The following is a 25,033-nucleotide window of genomic DNA, read 5'->3' as shown; positions in this document are numbered from 1 at the left end:
TTTATTACCTAGCGAAGAGTGCAAGGTAAATAAAGTCTTATTAACATCTTTTAAATTAACTTTTTCTATTTTTAGAAAAAGTAACTTATGTAACTTTATATATAAAGTTACTTTATTATTTCCACCAAAGTCATAAGATGATTAAGTCTAGGTCCCCTTTGGCTAGCAAATTCATCTCCAAACACCGAACTTCACCTGTGGAGATGAATGACAGGTGAATTTGAGCAACTGAAGGGCCACTAAAGAAGAGGGGACATTACATATATCTACAAATATTTTTACCATGTTCCATACATGCTTTGATCTTTAGGATTTTACCAAGATCCTTTAATATGTGAATTCAAAACAATGAGCAATACAAGGAATCCAAAATAAGAATGGGTGCCCATCTATGAGAAGTCTATCTATAGCAATATAATTTGTTGTATGTTTTGTAACTTTTTGCACAAAATTTTCCTTATCCACTTTGGTCAAGCCTCCCTCCAAAACCTCACGAAAGAATTCTACATTTTTTGTGTTTCTTGAAACATCAATGAATTTTTGGGAAACTATGCCACTTGAAAAATAAACAATGAAATTTGAAATGCTAATGTTAATTAGTAAAGGAAAAACTAAGAATCTTAATCCTTAATTCAACGAGTTTGGAAATGCAACAAAGGTTGGGTTTTTGCCAAGTGAAGCGCAAGTGGGAAGATGGAAGATGCGAGAAATTGGAATTGTGGAGGAGGCCAAAAATGCATTGGAAGTGAAGCTTAGAGTAAAGTCCAAATGGGGGCCAAAGTTCTACTAGGTGCGGTAGGTGGAAAAATGGGCTGGAAGGGAAGCAAGTAAGAAAATAGTGTTGAAGTGGAGATTGGTGGGGATTCGCAAGTAAATTGAGCTTAGGAGTTGATTTGAAGTGAATTGCAATACGAAGGGAAAATCTTTGCTAAGGCTAGAAACACATTAGAAACATCCAAAAACACCTAGAATTGGACATTTTAATGGATTATTGCATCTTCTAGCTCCCAAGGGCACCAATTAAGATATCTCAAGCCGATTATAAACAATGTGTCAAAAGGAACTGACACAAAAAAAGAAGGGGGCTCAAGCAAAATTTGACAATGTGAATTTGACTCTCATGCCATCATCTTTCACTTTGCCCGCCATGAATTTGTCACTCACCATGCCTTTGGCTGTCTCCTCTTAGATATAAAAGCAAAATGCAAAATGATTTTGAGTTTTGGATTTGTATTTGCCTTTTTAAAAATAGAAAAGGTTTCTATAATATGTTTATATATTTGTAATGGCTCATTAATTATTTTTGAGCTCTAGTTTTATATAAATTGTGATTGATTTTGATATATATATATATATATATATATGATGTAGGAGCCCATGTTGACACTTACGATGTGTAGGATACTTAGAAGTCCAAAAAGGCCATAGTAGGTTGGCCTATATAGACATGTATGTATCTGAAAATTTACCTTGAGGAGTGGAATTGAAAAATAAAGTGAATGAGGTGAAAGAATCATCTTAATCTGCCATATAATTTGGGAGATATTAAAGGTTTTGTCTTGGGAAATTTCTTCTATAAAGTTTCAGACTCAAATTTGAAGCCCTAGAAGCGTTGTAAAAGCTTTAAAAGTGGACAAAATGATGATCAAGTTATTTTGGAATTGTAGACCTCTTCACAAGCTTTTTGACAATATATTATAATAGCAAATCGGGCACTCAAGTCAAAAGTTATGGCTCTTTGAAGTTTTGCTACCAAAGTCCAAACTTTAAATGAAAAATCTTCTTGGACGAGAATGAATGGTTGGACCTCTGGGCGCACAAAAATGGGAGTTATATTTTCTAGAACATTCTAAGGCAGTTATTGGTGTCAAATAAAGAGGTGAATGGAGGTTACAAAAGACAACTCCATTGGTGCAGATCGTGGCTCTGAATTGCAGAGTTTTCTTCGAGAGTTGATTTCCTTTGTAATGAGTTAATCCGACGTGTCTGTAGCATTGCAACGTGTCTGTAGCATTCCATTTTATTGAAGAAATCAAAAGTGTGATGTTTCCCTTCTTGCATTTCTATGTTAATATCTGGTGTTGTGCTATTTGTGAGTGGTGGGTGGAGTAGCCCGTCATCAATATAATATTTAATCTAAAAATTGATTTGGGTTGTATAGGATTCTATATAGATGATAGTATCGTATTACTTTGGTCTACAGAGAAGCCCCATTTTATTCACATTTCCTCCATATTCAGAACCCTAGACCTATCTAGTGGAGTCTCAAAATGATTGTTTGTTGAGTTTTTCTTCATCTCTATTACTCGCTGCACCATAGTCAGTTGTACTTCATGAGATTTATCAGCTGTGGATGATTAGGTTTGAGGTGACCAACTACAGAGTTGATTTCTGATTTCTCTTATGTATTTCCATTATGATAACAAAATATTTTTGGAATCATAACATATGTATTGCATGTCTAAGGTATAAACTGTAATCTTATCACATAGATTGGAACTTCCATACATGAATTTAAGCATTAATTCAACCAGAAGCTTATTTTCCACAAAGAAACATAGCTTTTCTGTCTTCTAACCCTACAAAATGGATCTGTATGCTGATCTGATTGCCGTGGAGATGATTGGCATTGCTCATGCTCAAATATATTCAGTTTGCTATGCATGGCTGTCGCAATATAAGTTCAATCCTTTATCCATTTATATCATAGTCTTTGAAATGAAAAAATTAGACCTTGTGCCTTTCAGCTTCTGTAGCAACTAGTTGTTGTTGTATTAAGTACTTTAGCAGTATATGTATTTTAAATTTATATTATATAGTTAATAGATTCATAGATATATTCTTTAGAACTGACATGCTTATTTTATATTTGATTCACTGTACTGTACAGATATATATTTGGATTGGCTGTAATTCAGCAAAGCTTGGTCATTTATACGCAGGTGCACCTACTCGACCTGTAAGAAACTTGTCTTTGCTAGCCTTGATTCCAGCTGGGTAAAATATTTGTGCGTGGATTACAATAAGCCTGTCAAGGAAAAAGTAAATGATAGAAGCTTATACAGTATAGGGGGGATTTGAGGTTTGTTCTTTGCTGGTTTGAAGTTTCTATGCTGATTGTATCTTTTAGTAATTTGTCTTTCCAACTTAATCTTTACTTGTTTTTTGGAAATTTTTTCTTGCATCTTCTTGTTGAAATAGTTACACAATAGACTTGAGCAGTCAGGATTGCCTGCAAAACAATAGACAACCTTTCACAAGAGGGTAGTATGAAATGAATGCTGGATAGGAATCTTGTTTATTTAGGAAAGTTGAAAGATAGGACAATATTGGATTATGACAAATGTCACAATCATATGACATGAGACACAAAAAGTAAATGACCTAAATGTGCCCTAAGTAAACTAAACTAAGCGTGAATAGGACCTAGGAGGGAACCAGTTAGGTAATATATTCTGTTCACACTAACACTTATCTTGGGTGCATGATTTGCATGGGGCTCTAGATATATTTTTGTTGTCTTTTTTCTATTGTCAAGCTTTTAATTTAATTTCATAATTCCTTGATTTCCTTAGAATTTTTAACAAAAATTTAGATCCTTGGATTAGGACCTGTTGTGATCATTTCACACATCGCCCCATTTGAAATGGGGACCCCCTCTTTTTGCTCGTTTTTCGCTTCGTTTTTTAGGATTTTGTTAGTCAGTCAATTGTCTGGATTTAGGGTCAAGCCTTAGGGTTTTAATTGCCGTCTTTTTAGGCCAGAATCCAGTCAATTTTGAGAGCTTTTGAGCTTCTTTTGTAAGAATGCAAATTTTGAATGCAATGATTTCGCCAAAGTGGTCTATTTTCAATTGGAATTTTGAGTGCAGAGCTTAAATTTGTCTAAGTGTTGAAGGTGAAATGTGAATTTTTGTCCAATTGACTGATTTTGACCAAATTTTGACTTTTTTGATTTTTGATCCCGGGCATTGGGAATGATTTGTTTTTGCCTCGAGAATTGATTAAACTTGTAAAATCATGATATTTTGGCCTGTAGGAGCAAAATCGCTCCTGTCCCTCAGTGAAGGACCGGAGCTCGTTTTCAAATATCTTACTGTCCCTGCAGAGTCAAAGTGAATTTCGAATTGCAAGTGATGAGGAAGGGCGTGATCTTTCCGTTGAATATAAATTGAAGAATTTTACGAACACGGAAGTGCCTCCAGGAGTCAAAATTGCTCCTGTCCCTCAGTGAAGGACCGGAGCTACAAATCAAATATTGCTTTGTCCTTGTAAGATTTTAATGATTTGACGATTTGAAGAGGTCCAAGGAGATATGTTTTATCAAATGAATATAACTTGAAGTGCCGACATGAAGGAGAGTGGTCCAGAATGCCAAAATCGCTCCTGTCCCTCAGGAAGGGACCAGGGCGAAGTACATTGTAGCTCCCGTCCCTCTCCCAGGGACCAGAGCGATATTCTTCATAGGGCATGTTCTGGACGAAAATCAAGCAAGTTATAATTTTGAAGGCAAGAAACAGGGTGAAATGAACTCATTGAAGATAAATTGAAGATTACCAAATGTCAACAAAAGACCTAAATGCCTAAGTTCGCTCCTGTCCCTCTCTAAGGGACCAGAGCGATTTTTGTCTAAGACAAATTTCTTGCTAAGTTACAATCAAACGCAAGGCATGGATGAATGGAATGGAATGTTACGAATCCGTTGAAGATAATTTTAGAGGTTAGCAATGTGATGTGGAGCCTACAAGAGCAAGATCGCTCCTGTCCCTCTCCAAAGGACTAGGGTGATATAATGGTTATATTACCGTTCCTCCAAGTTTAGGACACTCCAAGGCGAAGAACAAGGTGGTGAGGACATTTTAAGACATCTCCATCAAGCACAAAGCATCAAGGGTCGTCAACATTGAACGAATTACATCAAGACTTGAAGTTCGCTCTTGTCCCTCAGGAAGGGACCAGAGCGATGTTTATTATATTGGCCGAATCCCTCAAAAATCACGTAAGGTCAAGGTTTTGCAAGGTCGTATGAGGTCCAAGGCATGATTAGAAGGTGATATACAAGGACTTTAAACGTTAAAAGATCCTCAAATTGAACACAGAAGCTATATCGCTCCTGTCCCTCTCCAAGGGACCAGGGCGATTTGTATGGGATCCTTCATTTTCCTTCAAATTCATGCCAAGTCAAGGTTTTTTGAGATCACACAAGGTATAAGGTGTCATTTGAAGATGATGTACAGAGGTTTTGAACGTCAAAGTGTTACCAATTTGTGCAAGGAACTCATATCGCTCCTGTCCTTTGGACAAGGACCAAGGCGATTTTTATTAAAAGACTCATGTTTCGTCAAAATCATGTCAAGGCAAGTTCATGCTAGATCAAGAACGTCCTTTAAGAGGCAATGAACGAAGAACCAAGGTTGAAAGGTGATGCATTTGGACTAGAGCTTCAAGATCGCTCCTGTCCCTCTCCAAGGGACAAGGGCGATGATCCTTCCAACGTCTAAACGCCTTGTAGAATTCAAGTGGAACGAAAGGGGAGCGAAAGAATAGCATTGTTTGTCCATCATAACAAAGATTGAAGTTCGAAGTCACAAAGATTAAAGAGAAATTATGAGGATCGCCCCTGTCCCTCTCCAAGGGACCAGGGCGATATTTGCCAAAGCATTCATGTTCCTTCGAAGATCATAACAAAACAAGTTACAAAGGGTCTAAAACGCCATTTGGAAGGCAATGAACGAGGAGTTAGAATCAAGAACGAGGAATTTCAAAATAGAAGATAAGGATCGCTCCTGTCCCTCTCCAAGGGACCAGGGCGATATTCTTCCTAACATCAAATGCGCCTTGTAAAGGTTAAATGAAACAAGCATGGAATGAAGAAACAAGGTTATTATTTGCTTCATGATGGAAATTTGAGATCAAAGATGCAAGATTAAGGAAAAACAATGGAGATCGCTCCTGTCCCTCTCCAAGGGACTAGGGCGATAATGGTCATGAGATGCATTTATTCACACATGCAAGACACTCAAGTTCGAAAGACCCAACAAAAATACCGATTTGAACGTAAGGATAGAGACTTTGGACGTCGAAATTGCAAGAATCATGACAAAATTGATGGATCGCTCCTGTCCCTCTCCAAGGGACCAGGGCGATGAGGTACGTATCTTCCATTTTCAAAATTTGGCGCTCAAACACATTTCTTTAAATTTATTTTAAATGCTAAAATCGATAGATTCAATATTTAATGAAAATTAGCATTTAAATATTGCGCTTAATATTTATTAATTATTTTGCCTTTATAAAAATCGAAATTTATTTATTTAAATAATAAAGGCATTTAATTAATTATTTATTAATTAAATCAAATTCAAAAGGAGCGCTTGGTTTGTGAGAGTCGGCCTTGTTATTTATTTAAAAATCGTTTAAATTGCCTTATTAATTACCAAGTCGGCCTATATGGAGGTGAGAGGTAAGCGCTATAAAAGGAGGGTGAAAATCTTCATTTTCACATTATCATTTTTTGTCATTTCACATGCGATTTGGAAGACAAAGGGAGAAGTGCGAAATTGTGTTCAAGTGCGAATTATATTCAAGGTGGTGCGAAGTATTAACCAAGGCATTAACATCAATCCAAGGCGCTACGAACTTGAAGTTTACATTTGAGCGAACTTGGAGATCACGTCAAAGACTTGAAAGGTGGTGAAATTGACAAGAGGAACGTTGCTTTGAAGACCACATCAAGGACATATCAAAAGGTGGTGAAATTGATATTTTAAAGGAGAGATTGCGTTGAAGACTATTTACACGTCAATTTTGCCTAGGCGAATCCTTTTTATTTTGCATTCTAGAGTTAGCTCTCGATTTGAGGTATGGCGATTTGGTTTTATTGTTTTATTTGTTGATTGTCATATTTTTTTATTTTGAATTTTGAATTTTTTGAATTTTGAATTCCTAGCTCAATCGTTTTATTTTAGGAAATGATAACTCAAAGACTTATCATGAAGTTTCCTAAAATTTATTCTCTAATCTATGTTATTTATTGCAAAATCTAGCTTCTCATTATGAAATGTTGTGTAGGTATGGCAACCCCGAAGGCGGGAGCATCCACCAGTCGTTCAGCTCTCATGAAAGAAGATCAAAAGACCGAAGAAGTGGAGACCAAGATCGTGTCGAAGTGGAGCAACATTGGAGATACAAATTTAGGCAACTTTAGCACGAAGAAGTTTCGAGAGGTCCCTTACATTGGCAAGCCATCACCTGTCGCCCAGAGAATAATCGAGAGTGGTATCATTAAGGCGGCCGGCTTTCCTCCAGCTATTCAGTGCCATGACTTGATGATCGAGTGTGCTCGTCATTATGATCCACAGTCCAGAACGATCATGTCCAAAGAGGGAAACACTTTAGCGTACCTTTCAGAGGAAGCTATAAGTGAAGCTTTCCATCTTCCAGAGCACAGGGACATGATATACAAGAGCATAGAAGGAGCCAGATCAATGTACGAAGATGATCCAGATGCTTGTCTAAGCATTATCAATAAGAACTGGCTACTTAAGAGCCGTCCCCGTCTGAGCAAGGTCCCGAACACACCGCACAGGATTGATTTCCAAGAAGAGTACAGAGATTTGATTACCATGCTCAACCGAGTTACAGGAGCCCCTCATGCCTTCTATTTTGAGAAGTGGATGTTTTACTTCATCCAGGTGATCGTTCAGGGAAAAGGTACGATACATTGGGCTAGGATGATTAGCCATTGCTTGGACGTACAGTTGAGGAGACTCAAGGCTACTAAGTCCTTCCACATGAGTTCATATGTCATTTATGCTTTGATTAGGAGTGTTGAGTACGCAGGACTACCTCACAGAGGAGTGATTGGAAGAGGACCCAGCGAGGTCAGAGCTTGTGATTCCTATGCCTACTTGCATCATCCGCCAGGGAGCAACTATAAGTTGGTTAATGATACTTTCACGATGAACATCACAAGGACGTTGCAAGGTGGAATTCACAACAGGTTATCTCAGGATGCCCAGGAATTCATAAAGAGGTACGGTGCTTGGTTCATTCAGTTTCCCAAGTTCACTTATATTAGAGTGCATGGATGTCCTTTACCTCCATACATGTTGCCGAGATATCCGACAGACAGAATTGTGTTACTTGAAGTAACAAGACAGTTGGCAGCATATGTGAAGGCATTCAGACACAGACATCAGAATGGAGTTTCAGTACCTATCATTTTGGGTAATTCAGTTGAGGTATGTCCTAATGCTTTAGCCATGGATGACGCAGAGAAGGAGTTAGCCTTGTATTCTTTTCCATCTTTTGCTTTGAGAGAAAGCTTTGATCCACATGGACATTTAGAGGAGACAGTCGGCAGAAGGTTTAGGCATGAGTACCAAATAGAAGATTTTATGATGAATCTCTTAGATGATCTTGAAGTGAAACGGAAAATGCATTCTAGATTGCCTTTGGATTTCATCAGGAAATGCAGGATTTACAGAGTGGCCGACCAAGCTCAGGACAGTGGCAGACATATCCAGTCTTCCTATGATCGAGAAAGCAAAACAATAAGGTTAGATTGGAATGAGCCCGAGGTCGTGGATTTAGCTACTTTGATGGCACCAGTCTTGTCTTGTACTCGCAGATGGGTCGACATACAACATCAGAAGTGGAGAGAACAAGGCATAGCTATGACTTTCACTTTGGAAGAGAAACCAGCCGAAGGTGGAGCTAGTGTGAGTGAAGGCAATCCTAATCCTAGAAATTCAGGTGAAGGAAACCTTCGATGTGCCAGTGAGGGCAATCTCCATCCAAGAGGTTCGAAGAGGAAAGAGAGACCTGGAAAGAGAGAATCTTCCAAGAAGAAACAAGAGGCTAACAGAGATCGATCATCCGGTACTTCTTCTAGACCTGAGAAGAGAACAATTCAAGTGGAAGAATCCATGGAGTCTATGGTACAGAATGATAGGCAGGAGGAAGGACAAGCACAACAAGGGTCACCAGATGGATCTCTCCAAGACTATGAGTTAGATGAAGATAAAGAAGACAATGAAATATCATCTCCTCCCAGACAAGAAGAAATAGTGCACAAAGAGATTCAAGTTCAAGAGACAAGATCGATTATCCCAGATTGGTTGAAGGAAAGATTAACCAAGGTGATCGTAGTAGAGGACGAGGACAGTGCAATTGATTTAGAGAGCCTTGTTGGACATTCCCAGGAAGTGACAGAGAAGAGAAAGGCTACCAAGATGTCCAAGATGATTCGAGATGAGACTGGATCCAGGAAATTGCAGATAGCTACACCGGCAGTAGACAAATATGAAGGTGAGATCCTAGCAGAGGAATATGATATACAGACATTTGAGCTAGGACCATCTACAGCAGAGCAGACTTTAGATGATGCCACCGATTCATTTGAGGCATTGAAAGACAAGCTTAGAGAAGAAATGGAGAAGAACAGAAAGCTTGAGAGAGAGGTCGGTGCATGGAGGACTTATTTCAGTCACATCAATGAACCTTTGGGACGTCAGGATCCAGCTAGATCACCGGTGCAAGCACTTCCACTTCAATCAATCAGTGAGGCAGAAAGATTCAGGAACATGGTCCAACGTACAAGTAATTGGATGGATAGATCTCATACAGTGGCCATAGAATTTGTAACAAGGATGATGAAGATTATTCATCAAGCTATCCAAGTTCTTGAGATAATCCACAATTTGATGATAAAAGTAGCTGCATTTGCCCATACCAAAGATGTCATCATTCCTGTCTTGAAGGTAATTAGACACACATCAAGGAATGTTTTAGCGCAAGAGAAGATCTTGGATGGAGAATCTCACAGTTTGTTTCAGTGGTCAACCTTACTCCATATGAAGAGTGTTTTCTTCGAGGACATCAGTATTAGATGTGGCCAAGTTGAGGAGGTGATCAATCCGATCCAGGACAGAGTATTTGAGGTACTTCATACCATTCTTGGCAGAAGGATCGAGGTCGAGACAGATGTGGATATGCAGGAGTTAGAGGATAGAGTCAAGGTCATCTTTTGCAAGGACGCAAATGTTACAGATGAGCAATATGATCAAATGTTTGCCACCATGCTCCTGATTGAAAGAACAAAGGAACTTGAATCTACTTGGGACGCAGCTCTTCTAGATGCATTCGATCAGGTCATCCACTTGGAAGAGAGTATGAAGAATCTTCCTGAGATTTCAATTGCAGAAATCGAAGGAATCGTGACAAGATTCATTGCATATGCCAAAAAAGAACATTGGAAAGGGAATAAGATTCTAGATGAAAGGTTGTTATAGATGACATGGCATCTTATTTGTCATTGGTTTATGTCTCCTAGGTTTTTGTGCCAAATTTAATATTTGGCTATGTATTTAATATTGTTCAGTAAAAAGGAGGCCATTTGTAACAAACCCTAATTAGGGTTTAAGTGTCATGATCTTGACCATTGATCTACTTTCGATCTAGACCTTTCATTGTAATTGGGGATGCTATTTATACCCCCATTTTTCATTTCATTTGGTAATAGTTAATAGTCAATAGTTGATGTAATAGAGAAGAGAGATAGCTAAGAGATTAGAAGCTAGAAGCAATTTTATTTTGTAGCAAGATTGAGTTTTGAAGAGAGGAATTCAAGCAATTGTTGTACATGATGACTTGGAAATCAATAAAATGTTGAAGTTATGGTGTTTTGTTGTAACTTTCTTGGTTATCTTCATGGTTGTTTAATCTACTTGAATCATGCTCAATCAAGGTAGTGTGTTAGTTTGAAGGACATTGTGTGAGACTTGATCTTTGGTAGGATTCGTAATCCAAACCACTAGCTTCTTGCTGATTGTAGGAACGCCTTGCGTGGTCGATTGGAGAATACTTTGAGTCCCTTAACCTTCAATCATTATTGTATCTTGGATATGTACCTTCGTGGTAGTGTCTTTGATCTTTGATGCATTGAATATCATTTTGTTACCTTAGAAGATCGCATCAATTTCAATTGAGTTGTTATCTTATGGCAAAATTGAAGTTGGTTGAATCTTGCCAAGTCTTGTCCATACGAAGTCATTCTTAAGGTTAGGCTAGATTAGACCTCTTTCAAACCCTACTCTTTTGTTATTTTTGAATAGTTTCTTAGTTTAGCAAATCTTGAACTTTCGGAATGCGTAAGACCCCTTGAAGGAAATAGCAAATCACATCATACCGCTGGAAGCTTGTCCACACGTAGAGACCCTACTAACAGAACCTTGGAGTCTTCCTAACTGATCCTTTATGCGAATCTTCAGCAGTTAGAGACTATTTTCTCAAGAGAGGATAAGATGCCTATTGGTATTTTATTCTGTGTATGATTGTGTACAAAATACACGTCAACAGGACCCAAGGTATCATTTACACCATTGAACCATTTTGTTTTGATGTATGGCAAGGTACCTGATGTGACCATTTCACACATTGTCCCATCACAAATGGGGACCCCCTCTTTTGCTTTCAGTTTTAGGGTTTGTTAGGTTAGTTTGCTAGGAGCGATCCTTGAATAGTGAGTAGGTTTGAGTTGATCTCACATTCGGCATTTTGAAGGTCAAGGATTCACAACATTCATTGGCTTTGATTGAAAAGAGGTACAAATTTGGGAAAGGGAAGTTGATTTTGGAGATCAAACATTCTAAGTTTGCATTTTGGAGGACTATCATTGACCCCTCAAATGTGCGACTTAAGCATTTTAGGCATTTCCTTGCTCCTGGAATCAGCGAACCAAGGTCTTGTATTGCATTGCCTTGATTGAGATCATCATTGTTTTGGCAAGTATGTTGCTAAGATCAATCAATATAAAGTGAGGAAGGAGATCGTCCACTTCAAATATATGATCAAGTCCATGAACTTTGGTGACTTCCTTTGCCTCCTTCAAGCAACGACTTAGGGATTTTCATTTCCTATGCTGATCAAGATCAACAAGTTGAGTGATTCCATCTCCAATCAAGCTTCCAATGGGCATCTTAGGCATTTCGAATTGCATTTCCTTTGACCCTCTGAAATTGCGACTTAAGAGATTATACCACTTCCTTTGACATGTGAAATGTGCGACTTAAGAGTTAAACCGCTTCCTTTGCTACCTTGAAAGTGCGACATAAGGATAAGCTCATTTCCTTTGCTATGTGAAAAGTGCGACTTAAGAGTACGGTGATTTCTTTTGCCACCCAAGAAGTGTGACTTAAGGATCAACTATTGTCATTGCCCCCCAAGATGTGTGACTTAAGAAAATCATTTTGAAATGCATTGAATGGACCCCACTATCTTGAAAGAAAAGCATTTTATTTAAATTTGAATTTATATTCATAAGTCGGCCTTGGAAGTTTTAATTGCAAATCATTTAATTTGGATCTCAATTTGGCTTTGTGATGGAGTATCGCACCCTTTCAAGCAACTATAAAGTTGTGTTTGATCATTTCATTTGATCAAACACACAAAAAAGGATATTGCAAAGCTCTCATGAGGACAGTGATTTTGATCATATATATCAGTCAAGTTTGTCATTGATAGGAGGCGAATTCATTCCTTGGTGGCGGCGATTTTCATCAAAGCAAAGCAAGATCATTAGAGGTAGCAAATTTGATCATCTCCAAGCAGCAATTTGACCCCCTTTGATCAGCGAATTTGTCATCAAGGACAGCGACATTACATTTACCAGACTTCAGCGATATTGTCATTTATCAAACAGCGAATTTGGAAGCAAGTTTATCACTTCTACATCAGCAATTGGACGAATTTTAAGCCTTTCACATTAGCAAAGCCTTAAGAGAGCCTGATTTCGTTAAAAGGGTGATTTATTCAGAGATTGCCAGCTCATTTTTAATCAATTTGCAGGTCTGAGACTGGTTCATTTAATCATTTTTTCTAAGAAATCAGACCCAATGCTGGTATACCTTATTGCTTATTGATTTTGATCAAAGGAAGCTTTAATCCATTGCAATTTAATCGTCTAAACATATTTTCAAGGCATAATTCACTAATTTAGATGGTTATGTTCAACTAGAGTCAAGTTTTGCAAGCTTGAGTTTTAGCATACGCACCTATCAGCTCTAGAGCAGAAAATCACAACCTAGGTGATTGATTTCTACTTGCAAGCATTAATATCATATCATAAAACTAACTTGGGCAACTCTCGCAGGTAGAACGTGGTAGGAGCACGATAGACACTTATCAAGGAGGACTCAAGGGGAGACAAGATGGAGTCCAAAATTGGGTCATTTTGGGGCAATGCAGGAGACATCAACCTTGGCCAAATCAACATGAAGAAGTTCAAGGACCATTGTATACCACCAAGCCTTCCGGATACTCCAAGATGATGATCGAGAGCAAAATAGTGAGAGCAGAATAGTGAAAGCGGCAAGCTTCCCTCCAGTTGTGTAGTGCAATGAGTTGATTGTTGAGTGTGCCAAGCATTATGATACAAGCAAGAGGATGATAGTGGCACCTGATGGTAGAGAACTTGCCTACCTTTTCGAGGAAGCTATTAGCGAAGCCTTCCATATACCTAAATTCAACAACATGATCTATAAGAGCAAGGACGCAATGCAAGCATTCTATGATGATGATCCTGATAAATGCCTAGGCATAATCAACAAGTATTAGCTATTGAAGAGCAAGCTTGGCCTATCTAAGATACTTGCCAAACTCCATAGGATTGACTTCAAGGAAGAATTTGGTGATTTGATCACATTGCTCAACTGAATTGTAGGAGCCCCTCAGGCATCTCAGTTCGAGAATTGGATGTTCTACTTCATGGAGATCATTTCGACTGGAAGGGAGAGAATCAATTGGGCAAGGATTATAAGCAATAACATTGTTACACAACTCAAGTGACTTGAGCGAACCAAGACATTCTACACGAGTTCATACATTATATACTCACTTGCTAGAGCTCATGAATATGTAGGATTAATCTATAGAGCTTTGGTCAGTACAAGAGCCGGAGAATTGAGGGCATGCAAATCATAAACACAGCTGCATTACCCTAGCAAGACACATCATAGGAGGGTGAATGATGCCTTCACTATGCACATAACCAGAAAGTTGCAAGGTGGCATTCATCAAAGATTATCCCCACACACGAAAGAGCTAATAGAGAAGTTCAGTGCTTGGTTTATCTAGTTTCCCAAGTTCACCTATATAAGAATACAAGGATGCTCTTGTCCACCCTACATGCTACCGAGATATCCTACTGACAAGTTGGTATTGCTTGAGTTGGTGAGGAGTTGATAGCATACAACAAAGTACAAAAGAATAAACATAAGACAAGGATTCCATTTCCCATCTCAGTCGAACAGTCATTGGAGGTGTGCCCATCCTTGCAAGTGGCAAAGAAGGTGGATGAGGAATTGAAGTCTCTCCTTATCCCATACTTTTCCAAAGATAGCTTTGATCCATACGACATCATCAAGAGATCAAGTGGAAGAAGACACGCGCACAAGTTACAATTAGAAGATCATTTCATGAACGCTAAAGATGATCTAGATACAAGGAAAAGAATGTGTTTGAGGCTACCTATTGACATTGTTAGAGCAAGCAAGGTCTTTGATGTTCCCAATCAAGCACAGGACAGTGGAAGGCACCTCCTACTAGTATATGAGCAAGAGAAAGATAAAGAAGTGAGTCAATTGGATTGAGGTGGTCACCAACTTGAGGGAACTAATGAAGCCAATCTTATCAGACACAAAGTGATGGGTAGATGCTCAAACCCATCTATTGAAGAGTTAAGGCACTCGACTGATTTAAATTGATGGGAGAAGTAGAATCTTCCGATGATGAGACAGAAAGCGAAAGCCGGAGTGGAAGTGCCACCCAATAAGCCCATTCCAAAGGATCCAAAAGAAAAGAAGCTCACAAAGAAGGGCCTCCAAAGAAGAAGCATAAATCAAGTTCACACTGCCCTTCTACCTATACCTCTTTCGTGCAGGAGTTAGAAACGAATCAAGTAGCTCCCCAAGAAGATCACCCACCTAGAGGGAGCATTGATAATGGAGTGAATGAGTTTGTGGAATCTACAATTCAGAATAGCAAGTGTGAAAGGACGGACAAGGGAAAGCAACCGTTGGGCCAAGACAAGACAGTCTCACCTAAGCCAGCTAATGATAAGGCAATCAATGATGCACATGTGAGTATTGAAGATGAAGATCAAGAAATTACATCTCCACCCTGAGTAGATCAGCAATTGAATGAAGTACAAGTAGGAGAAGAGAGATCAACTATTCCTACATGGCTTAGGGAGAGATTAACAAACGAAGTGATAGTAGAAGACGAAGATCCTTTTGATTTGGACAACTTCCTGGGTAGAACTCAAGAAATTGAAAAGAAGAAAGCAGTGAAGATGTCAAAGATGACAAGAGATGGTGAAGGATCTCGGATAATACAAATTGCCACTCCAAGAGTAGATAAGCTCGGAGATGAGATCACAACAGAGGAGTATGACTTGGAGACTATTGATTTAGGTCCTCCCACCATTGACCAGGCATTGGAAGACATGAATGACACAGTGAAGACAATTCACGACATGCTAAAATTGGAAGTAGAAAAGAGTAAGAGGTTGGAGAAAGAGAATAGCGTATTGAAAAGTCACCTCCAGCAACTCAAGCAATTGTTGAGGCAGCATGATCCTTTAGCTACGCCCCCACCATTGCTTCCTCTTGACTTAGTTGATGACTTCGAAAAGATGAAAGCCTCGGCACAACTGATGGATACTTGGATCAATAAGACTTTCGAAAGGGCAAATGCATTCATAAAGGAACTAGTGAAGATATTTGATAGAGTTATGGGGATTCTTGAAAGAACTCAAGTGCTCATGACAACATATGATACTTTTGTTTACACGATAGACTTCAACATAGCCATATTGCAAGTAATGAAGATGTTGAAACAGACTTTGGTGAACGAAGGAGTATTGAAAGATGGACGACCACTTGATTTCCAATAGGGGTGTAATTTGCTTCGCATGAGAAAAGTCAAATTTGAAGATATCAGCATTGGATGCACCCAAGTTGATCAAGCAATTAACTTGATACATGACAAGATCTTGGAGATAGCCAAGATCATTCTCAAGAAAGAGAAGAATGAAGGAATCGATATTGATGTTGATCAGCTAGTTGAGACAGTGAAGATCATCTTCTTTGGAATAAACAGATCACCTTCCGAGAGATAGCTGGAGGATATTCACTCTTTCACAGTGCTTGCTTGCAAGACGAGAGATTATGGGCCAAGATGGGAGACAACCTTTGCCTCAAGCTTAGATGAAGTCAGTTACTTGGAAAAACAATTGAAGAACCTGCCTGCAGCTCCAATAACTGAGATTGCAACAATGACGTCCAGATTCGTTGAATTTGCAAAAAGAGAAAAGGATAAGGGCAACAAGATTCTAGAAGATAGTTTGTTATGATCCTATGTGGCGTCAATTTTTCCTATTGGAGGATTTTTCTTCGTATTTTGTGCCAAATGGATGTCACATTCCCGTTGGCTAATATTAAATAATTTGCAATAAGCTAGGTATTTTGTTGTAAAAAACCCTAATTAAGGTTTAGGTGGCAAAATTAGGGTCCTTGATTCTGATTTAATCTTGGCCGTTCATTGTAATTGAGAGCTCTATATAAGCTCAACTCATTTCATTTGTTAAGGATCGATTAGAAGAGTTTTGAAGAATTGTTGCTCAATGCTACATAAATTAATAAAATCATTGAAGTGTTGGTGACTTATGAGTTTTGGAGCATTTGCTTGTTTCTTCATCCTTTTATGAGAGAAGTTAATATTTGAATAGAAAAAATATAGTAGAATAGAATTTGTTGCAAGTGTTATAGATGAGTGAAAGATGTATGTGCATGATTGAAAGTGAAGCTCGTTGTTCATACTACTAGAACTCCATCGATGGTGAAGTATCTTGTGTAGTCAATTGAACTTATCTTAGCCAAAGCTTAACTTCAATTGCTATTCCATCATTGATATGCTTCATCTAGAAGGTATCTATGTTTGTGGTAGTGATTTGAAAATCACCAAGCTATCCCTAGAAGATTGTACTAGCGTTGTGGAGATGTTTACAGCATGCCAAAGCAAAGCTTAGTTGAGCTCACTTGAAGTTGTCCATTGTCTTGCATTCCTAGTATTAGAATAGCATTCCTAAACCTTAGTACTTTTTCATTTTTTTCATCAAAGATTAGTAATAGGAAAGAGTGATATTGCAACATCATTCCATTGAACTTGAATTGAAAGCAATAAGAACAACTATGTAAGTCCCCTCGCAGGTACAACAAAAGACATCATACCATTGAAGCTATCCAACTAGTCAAGACCTAACATCGAGAACCTTGGAGTTGTCTCAAGTGATCCTTTTTAACTAATCTTCAGCATTTGAGAAGTCTTTGTTCAAGAGAGGATAGAGTATTCAATACTTTATTCTGTGTTCGATTGTGCATTAAAACACCATCAACAGTACCCTTTTTGTTGCTTATTGTATTGATATACCCAAACTATATATATACATCCCAAACAATCTGCAAATCCATGGTATCTGCATCTGTACCCTGGTAACTTAGTATTTAGTGGATGGACAAGTGACATGCCTGATAGCCTGAGTTAACACTAGGTTGTTTCCTATACAATCTTACTCTGTGTAATATAATAGACTTTCCAATGTCAGCTGAAGATTTAGCACATCTTTATAATTTTGAATTATCAGATTTTTTTTTAGTACTTTCAGAATGGATATTTCTTCAATATTACTTGTGTGCAGAATAATACAGTGAGCATAACATCTTTACTAGGAGGAGGTGCAGATAGCACAGGAGCAGGCATTGCTCACAGGCTTGGTACGTTTTGCTAAAATTGTTTAACAATGACATGGTAGTGTTACTCATAATAGGTGAAGTCTAGGAGCATCTGTGTAAATGCATGGGTTAGCTTGTCTCTGTGTGCAGTACTGAGGACAGGACTAAATATCATACTAGCGTGCAACATTCCAAAGGGCAGTCCCATGCTTGAGGTATTTCCCATAATTTAAACAATGATAGTGCTGTCTTGTCCTTAAGTAGCAGTATTTAGAGCGCTATGCTTTATGCTAATGAAATAATTATATATTATTCTAACTTTTACTGCCGTCTGAGTGTGTTGGGTATTTGTTGCTCATTGTTTAAACTAATGGCATTTTACGTTGAATTATTTTGTAGGCACATGCAGAAAGAATACTTATTCAGAAGTTGAATAGTCTGGGTTATTCAAAGGATGAATGTAAGAGGCGTTCTCCTGTCAGTGTTACCTAAAGAGGTTATGCATGGCTATGCAATTGCATTTTCAAAGATAATTTTGTTGATCTTATCTCTGGTCTATTTGTAATTAAGAATCATATAGGGAGTAATAAGTCATCCACTTCATTTTAATGTTTAAACAACAATCTTTGGCAGCCATGCTAGATAGGCGTGCAGGAGTGCCAGGTTAATTACATTCAGTGCATTTTCAAGGTTTTATTCTATTTGAATATAGCAACTGCAATTCTTATCAGATGGTTGTTTGAAGGATGAACAGAAGAGGCTTTCTCCTTTCAATGTTATGTAGAATAGTAATGTATGTTTATTATACATGTTACCCATTTTAAAGCAATTTTCTTATGTCAATGTATCAATGGTGCAATTTATTTAAGGATCATATGTGGAGTGATAAGTCAGCCACGTCACTTTAATGTATGAACCATTACATTTTTTGCTAACCTTGGTAAATGTGTGTTTGGGAGTGCCAGTTTAGTTAGGGGAGAGGACCTAGTAGTTAAGTGAAATATCCCCTGTTGGTATTGACTGAAAAACAAGGAATATTTGCTGTCCGAGTTGTGTGTTATGCAGTTCTGAAGTTTGTGTGTTATGCTGACAGAGTTTTCAGATTATAATGAAGACCAATACACATGTATATCTTACGAATAATCAGCTCTTAATGACTCCTTTGACTGATTTTTTTGCTTGAGATGCATATACAACTATCACATGTTGATATATGTTAAACTAGGCCCAAAATCATAAGCTAGCAGCAAACTGACATTAAGACAAACAATTGTCATACACTCTCAGACAAGCATGATGTCTGAATGCAATCTTATGTTCTTTCTTTCATACAAAAGAGGTTTCAACCAGTCCTTACAATGATGCTTATAGAGATCCAAAACTCAATCAATTATTGACTCATAAATTTCTGAGTACATAGACAGCCATGACCTCATACATAGATATTATATACACTGAAACAACACCAAATTGAACCTGATTTAGATGCCTTGATGCAAGGATGAAGAAGCAAGCTATATCCGGTGATAGGGAGCCTCCAAAGAATGATTTTGACCTCCTTAGCAATTCGCCCCTGCTGCTGCAATTAGGGTCCGAGGTATCAATGATTGACAGCTGAATGCACTCCAAACCTTCACTAAAATGATCGCCCTTATTGCTTGAATGAAGCGCTACCCTTAATGTAGAGTTTTGATGCCAAATTGAAGGACATGAGCAAAATTGATGGTTTATGGCAGACTGGTTTGATTTTGATTCAGACTGATAGAAGCTCGTTTCCTCCACCAAACCTTCTCAAATTTGTTACAATATGAATCGCCTTTGTCCTTCAACAATATCGCTATCCTCCAATTTGGTATATGATGCTCCGATGATGTAGAATGAGCCAAACCGTGGATTCTTATATATCTGATGCGAATTGTCTCAGACCTCAAATGGCTGCCGAACTCCTCTGATTACCTCTACAAATTATCGCCTTATGCTTCCAATTGATGAATAACCCCTCCAAGTGACTCTTGAATGCTCCAATGAAGAGTTATGTGCAGATCGATGGAATAGAGGGTGAAGTCAATTAGATATCAGACCTGCAAATAGACCAATCTTCATGCAATTCGACCTCCAACCATCCTCCAACAATATTGCCTATAAGCCACAAGGAGAGCTAATGCATAAAGGGTACTCAATCTTAAAAATCTGAAGATGCCATGAAATACCCTATCCACCATGAAAGCTACAGCGAACTCATTAAGCCCAATTAGGAAGACTGAGGTGTCTCCCCTCTCAAAAGCAACCCCTCGGAAGATCTCTCACTTCCTCAGTTATGCCAAGCTTCGGGAGTTTCCATTTCCAAATTATTAGCTGCAGAAAACCTTCCGGCTCCACAAATCAACACAAGAAGAGATACTCACAACTGATGCCCAACAATGAATCACTTCCCTCTATTTATTTCTTTCTTATCCAATCATATGATTTTTTCTAGAAGATCTCTTCTTATCGGGTAGGTACACTATTATTATTTTGTTACACATTAATTTAATTGCACTTTATAAAATATTATTATATTAAAATCAAAGTGCACACGTCTCGCAATACGTGCTATCTCCTTATTTCGCCATAAAACCCAATATACATGAAATGTGAAGCTGGGAATCACTACAACTCAACCCCCTAATCAATCCTCTTGGCTTGCGAGGGTCGGATGATAGGCCAATCCTGTGAAAATCTGAGTACTAATGAGAAGGGGACATTAAATTTAACACCCTAACTTCATGCCTTTCAAAATCATGTGGCAATTTCAAATTGCTCCAAATTTGTATAGTCATTTCCTCTGCAAGGCCCCTGCTTATAACTAAGATTTCAGGTCCATATCATCAAAACTAATGCCATGATCAGCATGCTTTATATTGGGGTGTTCAAAAAGACTAAAAAAAGGGTAGCTTGATAGTTGTGCGTCGAGTCATGTTTTGTTGGTGTGCTGATGTTGCATTGCATGATTTGTTGCTTTTTAGAAGAATACATTTCATTCAATTATAAGTACTCATGACACTAATTACTTTGAAGTCACAATTAGTAATTCTATACTATTAAACCTATTGAGCATTAAATCCATAATACTATCACAGCTATTGGAACATGTTCAATTACTGGGTCCTCTCTTGTATATCACAGAGAATCAACTATCACAGCTATTGGAACATGTTCAATTACTGGGTCCTCTCTTGTATAATCGCACAGCTTAGAACCAACTCTCACCAACTTCGGTGTGAGACCGGGCGGTGGAAAAGGCCAAAAGAGATTTGGGAAGAAAGAGTTTGCCCGTTTTGTGTCAGCGGGAGTGTGGAAACTGAAAAACATTTTATCTTGGAGTGTGAAGCACTTAAAGTCAGCCGAGAGAAGTTTGCCAATTTCCTAACTGCCAGCACATGGTATAACCTGTTCAGCGAGGAGCATATCGTGAAGATGGGTGCTCTCATCATCAGCCTGAATAAGCAGAGATCAGACCTTAAAAAACTGATTCAGCTTGATCAGATTGTCCCATAGGCTATTCTTAGCCTCGTGGACGTTAAAATTCTTTCTTCTTCTTCTTCAAATGTCTTTTTACAGTTTCATTCTATTTGGACAAAATGATTACAGCTTTTGTCAGAGGATTAACTAATATTAAGTTCTCAAAATTAAATGAAATGGAGTGGGAAATCCATTTTTTTAATGAACCAAAGTGATTTTCCTGTGCAGAATGGGATATTGTTTCAAAGAATAGTAAATGCATTTTTTAACATGGATGCTATTAAAAAGAAGCATACGAATGTTTTACAGTATGAATACAATTTAAAAACCTTAAGCATGAAAATTTGTCATGTCAGTCCAAACAAAAACAATTTAATGCTGCAGACGATAAATGGTGCTGTCTTTATGAGGGATTCTGAGTGAATTTTCTCGGATACAGACTGAAAGACGGAGGAACTTAGACATTTTGGCACAAAACTATTTGTACTATAATGATGTATGCTTTTTGAAAATATGAGCACATTAAACAAATCTTTAACGCAAAATTTGTCATATTAGGCCAAACAAGGAACATACGCAATCAGCAAACAAGAGAATAGATGTTTGATTTAATGAATGAAAACTACTACAATATAGAAATCTAAATTAAATTGCAAATCTAATTTTTAACCGTAGAATATCAAAATAGACATAATCATGTAAAATAAGAAACAAAGAAAATCAACTAACACCACATGAAAACATCACATAACACAGTATGGAATATGGAGATTCCTTCAGATGAAAAAACTACAACAAGGAGAAGAGGACAAGATTATATTATCTTCAAAATAAGAGTACAATGTACTAATATCCAATATCCATTCACTCCTTTTGTATCTTTAATCTAATATCTTTTGCACTTGTAAATTAATTTTATAAAGCTACTGCAGCAGGCTCTCAATATATAGGCGATAAGAGAGGGTAAAACTATAAATGGTTTATCCAAAATAGTAGATGCAAAAACACATGGCCCTCTCTTTGCAACATCATATAAAGAATATATAATATATAGAACGCTTAATAAGCCCCTACATAGAAAATATAACTGAACCCCTGAAAATTACAATTGTAAAGTGTAGTGCTCCAACTTGAAGAAGCCAATGTAGATTTCATCTTGTCATTCAAAATTCCCACTCATGAATCCTAATGCCTAGAATTAGGTAGTAATATTTTGTAAATCATTGGTCAATTGTAACCATCATTATTGTATTGCACCTTCCTCATATATGCCAATGACAAACTCATCAAAATTTTGGAAGAATTTTATTTATAAATTAATATCAAATATTACCTCAGCGTGCAAGGACACTTTCCAAGAGTGTTGGAGATTGCAAATAACACATAGGATTGCAATTTATAAATTGCATCTTAATTCTAACTTTCTTGTACTTGAAATTATATATAGTAAACAAATCCAAAGGAAAAGGAAATAAGTACAAGTATCAAGGCCCATGGGCTTCTTGCACCAAGATAAATTATGTGGTAACTTTCTTCATAAGAAAATCTATAACATTATCCTAAGTGTCAACCTTCTATATCAATACTTTACCATTCTCAAATATTTCTCACACAAAGTGATATTGAACATCAATATGCTTAGTATGACCATGATACATAATACTTTTGGTAAAAAAAAATAGCATTCTAACAATCATATCGAATTCTAACAATCCTATAATTAAAACTAATATATGTATTATATTTTTAAGTATATGTAACTAAATTTCTGCCTTAGAGGTGTGTGTAGAAACCATATACTCTACTTTTGTGGTGGAAAAAGAAATTATGGGTTTTGGCTACTCATCCAACTCACTACACCTCCAAATAGAGAGAAAACATTGTCACTAGTGTCCAATGATCTATGTCACTTACCTAATATACATTGACAACTCCCAATTTGTCCAATTACTTGTCCAAACTACCATAGTCAAAATAAACCAAACAATAATCAAAAGTACAATGCAAATATCTTAACATTCTCTCCACATATTCTGATTCTCTTTACTAGGGTTAGATATAAGCCTACTCAATATTCCATTACCTGGGCAATATCTGGCCTAGTGCAAACCACTGTATACATTGTACTTCCTAATCCATGAACAAATGATATGTTTTTTATTAAGAAAGTAGCAAAACAAGGGTGCTGACCCTTTATACAACAACTCATAGGCAGCAAAGAGAGAGTACAAAATGAAGTTGTGAATCCCAAACGAACTGAGGTCAAACAAGCCAACATAAAAACCTATCAAACCTACAACCACCCAAAACCTAGCTCAATGATGGGGATAAACACTCAAGCCTTGACAAAGAGGGGTTTGGGGTAGGGGGTGAAACCGCCCCTTCCACCTGCGACAAACCACGGTCCAAACAATACTATCATTAGGACCATCAAAAGAAGGATCAAGTGGGGAGGATCCTATAGAGTTCTTGTCAACAACAAAAGTAGGCTATTGTTGCATAACAACAACAGACTATTGCAACAGAACAACTTTAGTAGAAGATTCAACAGGAGTAGATCAAAGTTGCAGAACAGGAACAACAATAGTGAGAGCCTCAGAAACGGAGGACGCCACAACAATAGTAGTGAGAGGGTCAATAGAAGCTTCAACAATAGTAAAAGGCACAACTTCATCCTGGGAGGAGACTGTGTGTGTGAAAAATGGACCTGTATCTGTATCTGGAATACACAACACTTCAATTAAGTCATTAGATGCATGGTTAGTAAATCAATAATCAATGAACAATAAAACCATAACAAAGCGACCCATTGCCTTCTAGTAGATGCGAGTTTAGATTACTCTCAGATTGCTAAGCTATCTAGTGACTAGACAACACCTAAACGAAGGATTTTTATCTATATGAGCATGGATTTAAGCTAGATGAATGCAAGATTAATCTAACATGATTTAAGCAATAAATGAGCTAAGTGATTTAAACAACATGAAATAAATAATATGCAATATCTCAATGCAAATTCTCAATGAACCTAGAGCAAAAATGGCATAATAACAATATATTCTCCAGGATTTTTGAATAAGAGATGAGAGCTTGAATTTATAGAAAATTCAGAAAGAAACCAACGACTGAGATCAAATGATGATGAGCAGTCAAGATTTTCCAAGAGGAAGCACAATCTAGGTGAATTGATGTGATTGGATGCTTTTCTCAGTTTTAAAGGAAATTGGACTAAAATTAAGATAAAATCAGGAAAAACTGATTTATTCTCCATTTCATTTAATTTAAAGATTTAATTGTTTTAATTTGCTTTCTTTGAGATTATTTATCAATTTTTTATTTGTTTTTCAAGATTATCTCCAATTGATTTCTTTTCTCAATTTTTAATTCTTTCCTGGTCAATTAATTCCTTTTTTTATTTATTTCCTTTTTTGAATATTTGTGCTCATAATTTCCAATTCCTCTTTCTTGATTTGTTTCCTTTTTTGAAGTTTTGATAGCAAATTGATTTATTTAATTAAATATGCTAGGATATTTAATAAAATAAATAAGATAATTGTTTAAAAATGATTTACTTGGAATGATTTAATTAATTAAATAAATATTTAATTAATATTGAGTGATTAATTTTGCCATGTGACATTGATGATTAAAGAATTAATTGTGTGCTCAAGATTTATTTAATTGCCTTTGGTTAGGACCTTGGTGACGTTGTCGAGATTAGGGGCCCATGGTTTAGATGAC

The 25,033-nt window shown here is 37.3% G+C and overlaps 1 protein-coding gene across 4 annotated transcripts in view; it reads left to right on the top strand.

Moving 5' to 3' along the window:
- LOC131069300 (uncharacterized) overlaps positions 1-21,434 on the top strand; it is a 129,171-nt gene extending 107,737 nt beyond the window's left edge. Inside the window, exons 3-6 of one of the 4 annotated variants that reach the window (XM_058004661.2) lie at positions 2,891-2,959; positions 17,758-17,833; positions 17,942-18,006; positions 18,191-18,620. In XM_058004661.2, coding sequence (XP_057860644.1) covers positions 2,891-2,959; positions 17,758-17,833; positions 17,942-18,006; positions 18,191-18,283 — 303 coding nt within the window. In that variant the 3' untranslated portion in view covers positions 18,284-18,620. Of the gene's footprint in view, positions 1-2,890; positions 2,960-17,757; positions 17,834-17,941; positions 18,007-18,190; positions 18,621-20,956 lie in introns of those variants that run through there. The other 3 variants (XM_059209740.1, XM_058004660.2, XM_058004659.2) reach the window with 3 other exon arrangements.
- Positions 21,435-25,033: the final 3,599 nt, after the last annotated feature.

This window comes from Cryptomeria japonica, chromosome 8, assembly GCF_030272615.1.
Source record: "Cryptomeria japonica chromosome 8, Sugi_1.0, whole genome shotgun sequence".
NCBI classification, from domain to species: domain Eukaryota; kingdom Viridiplantae; phylum Streptophyta; class Pinopsida; order Cupressales; family Cupressaceae; genus Cryptomeria; species Cryptomeria japonica.
This window is presented reverse-complemented; position numbering and strand designations above follow the sequence as displayed.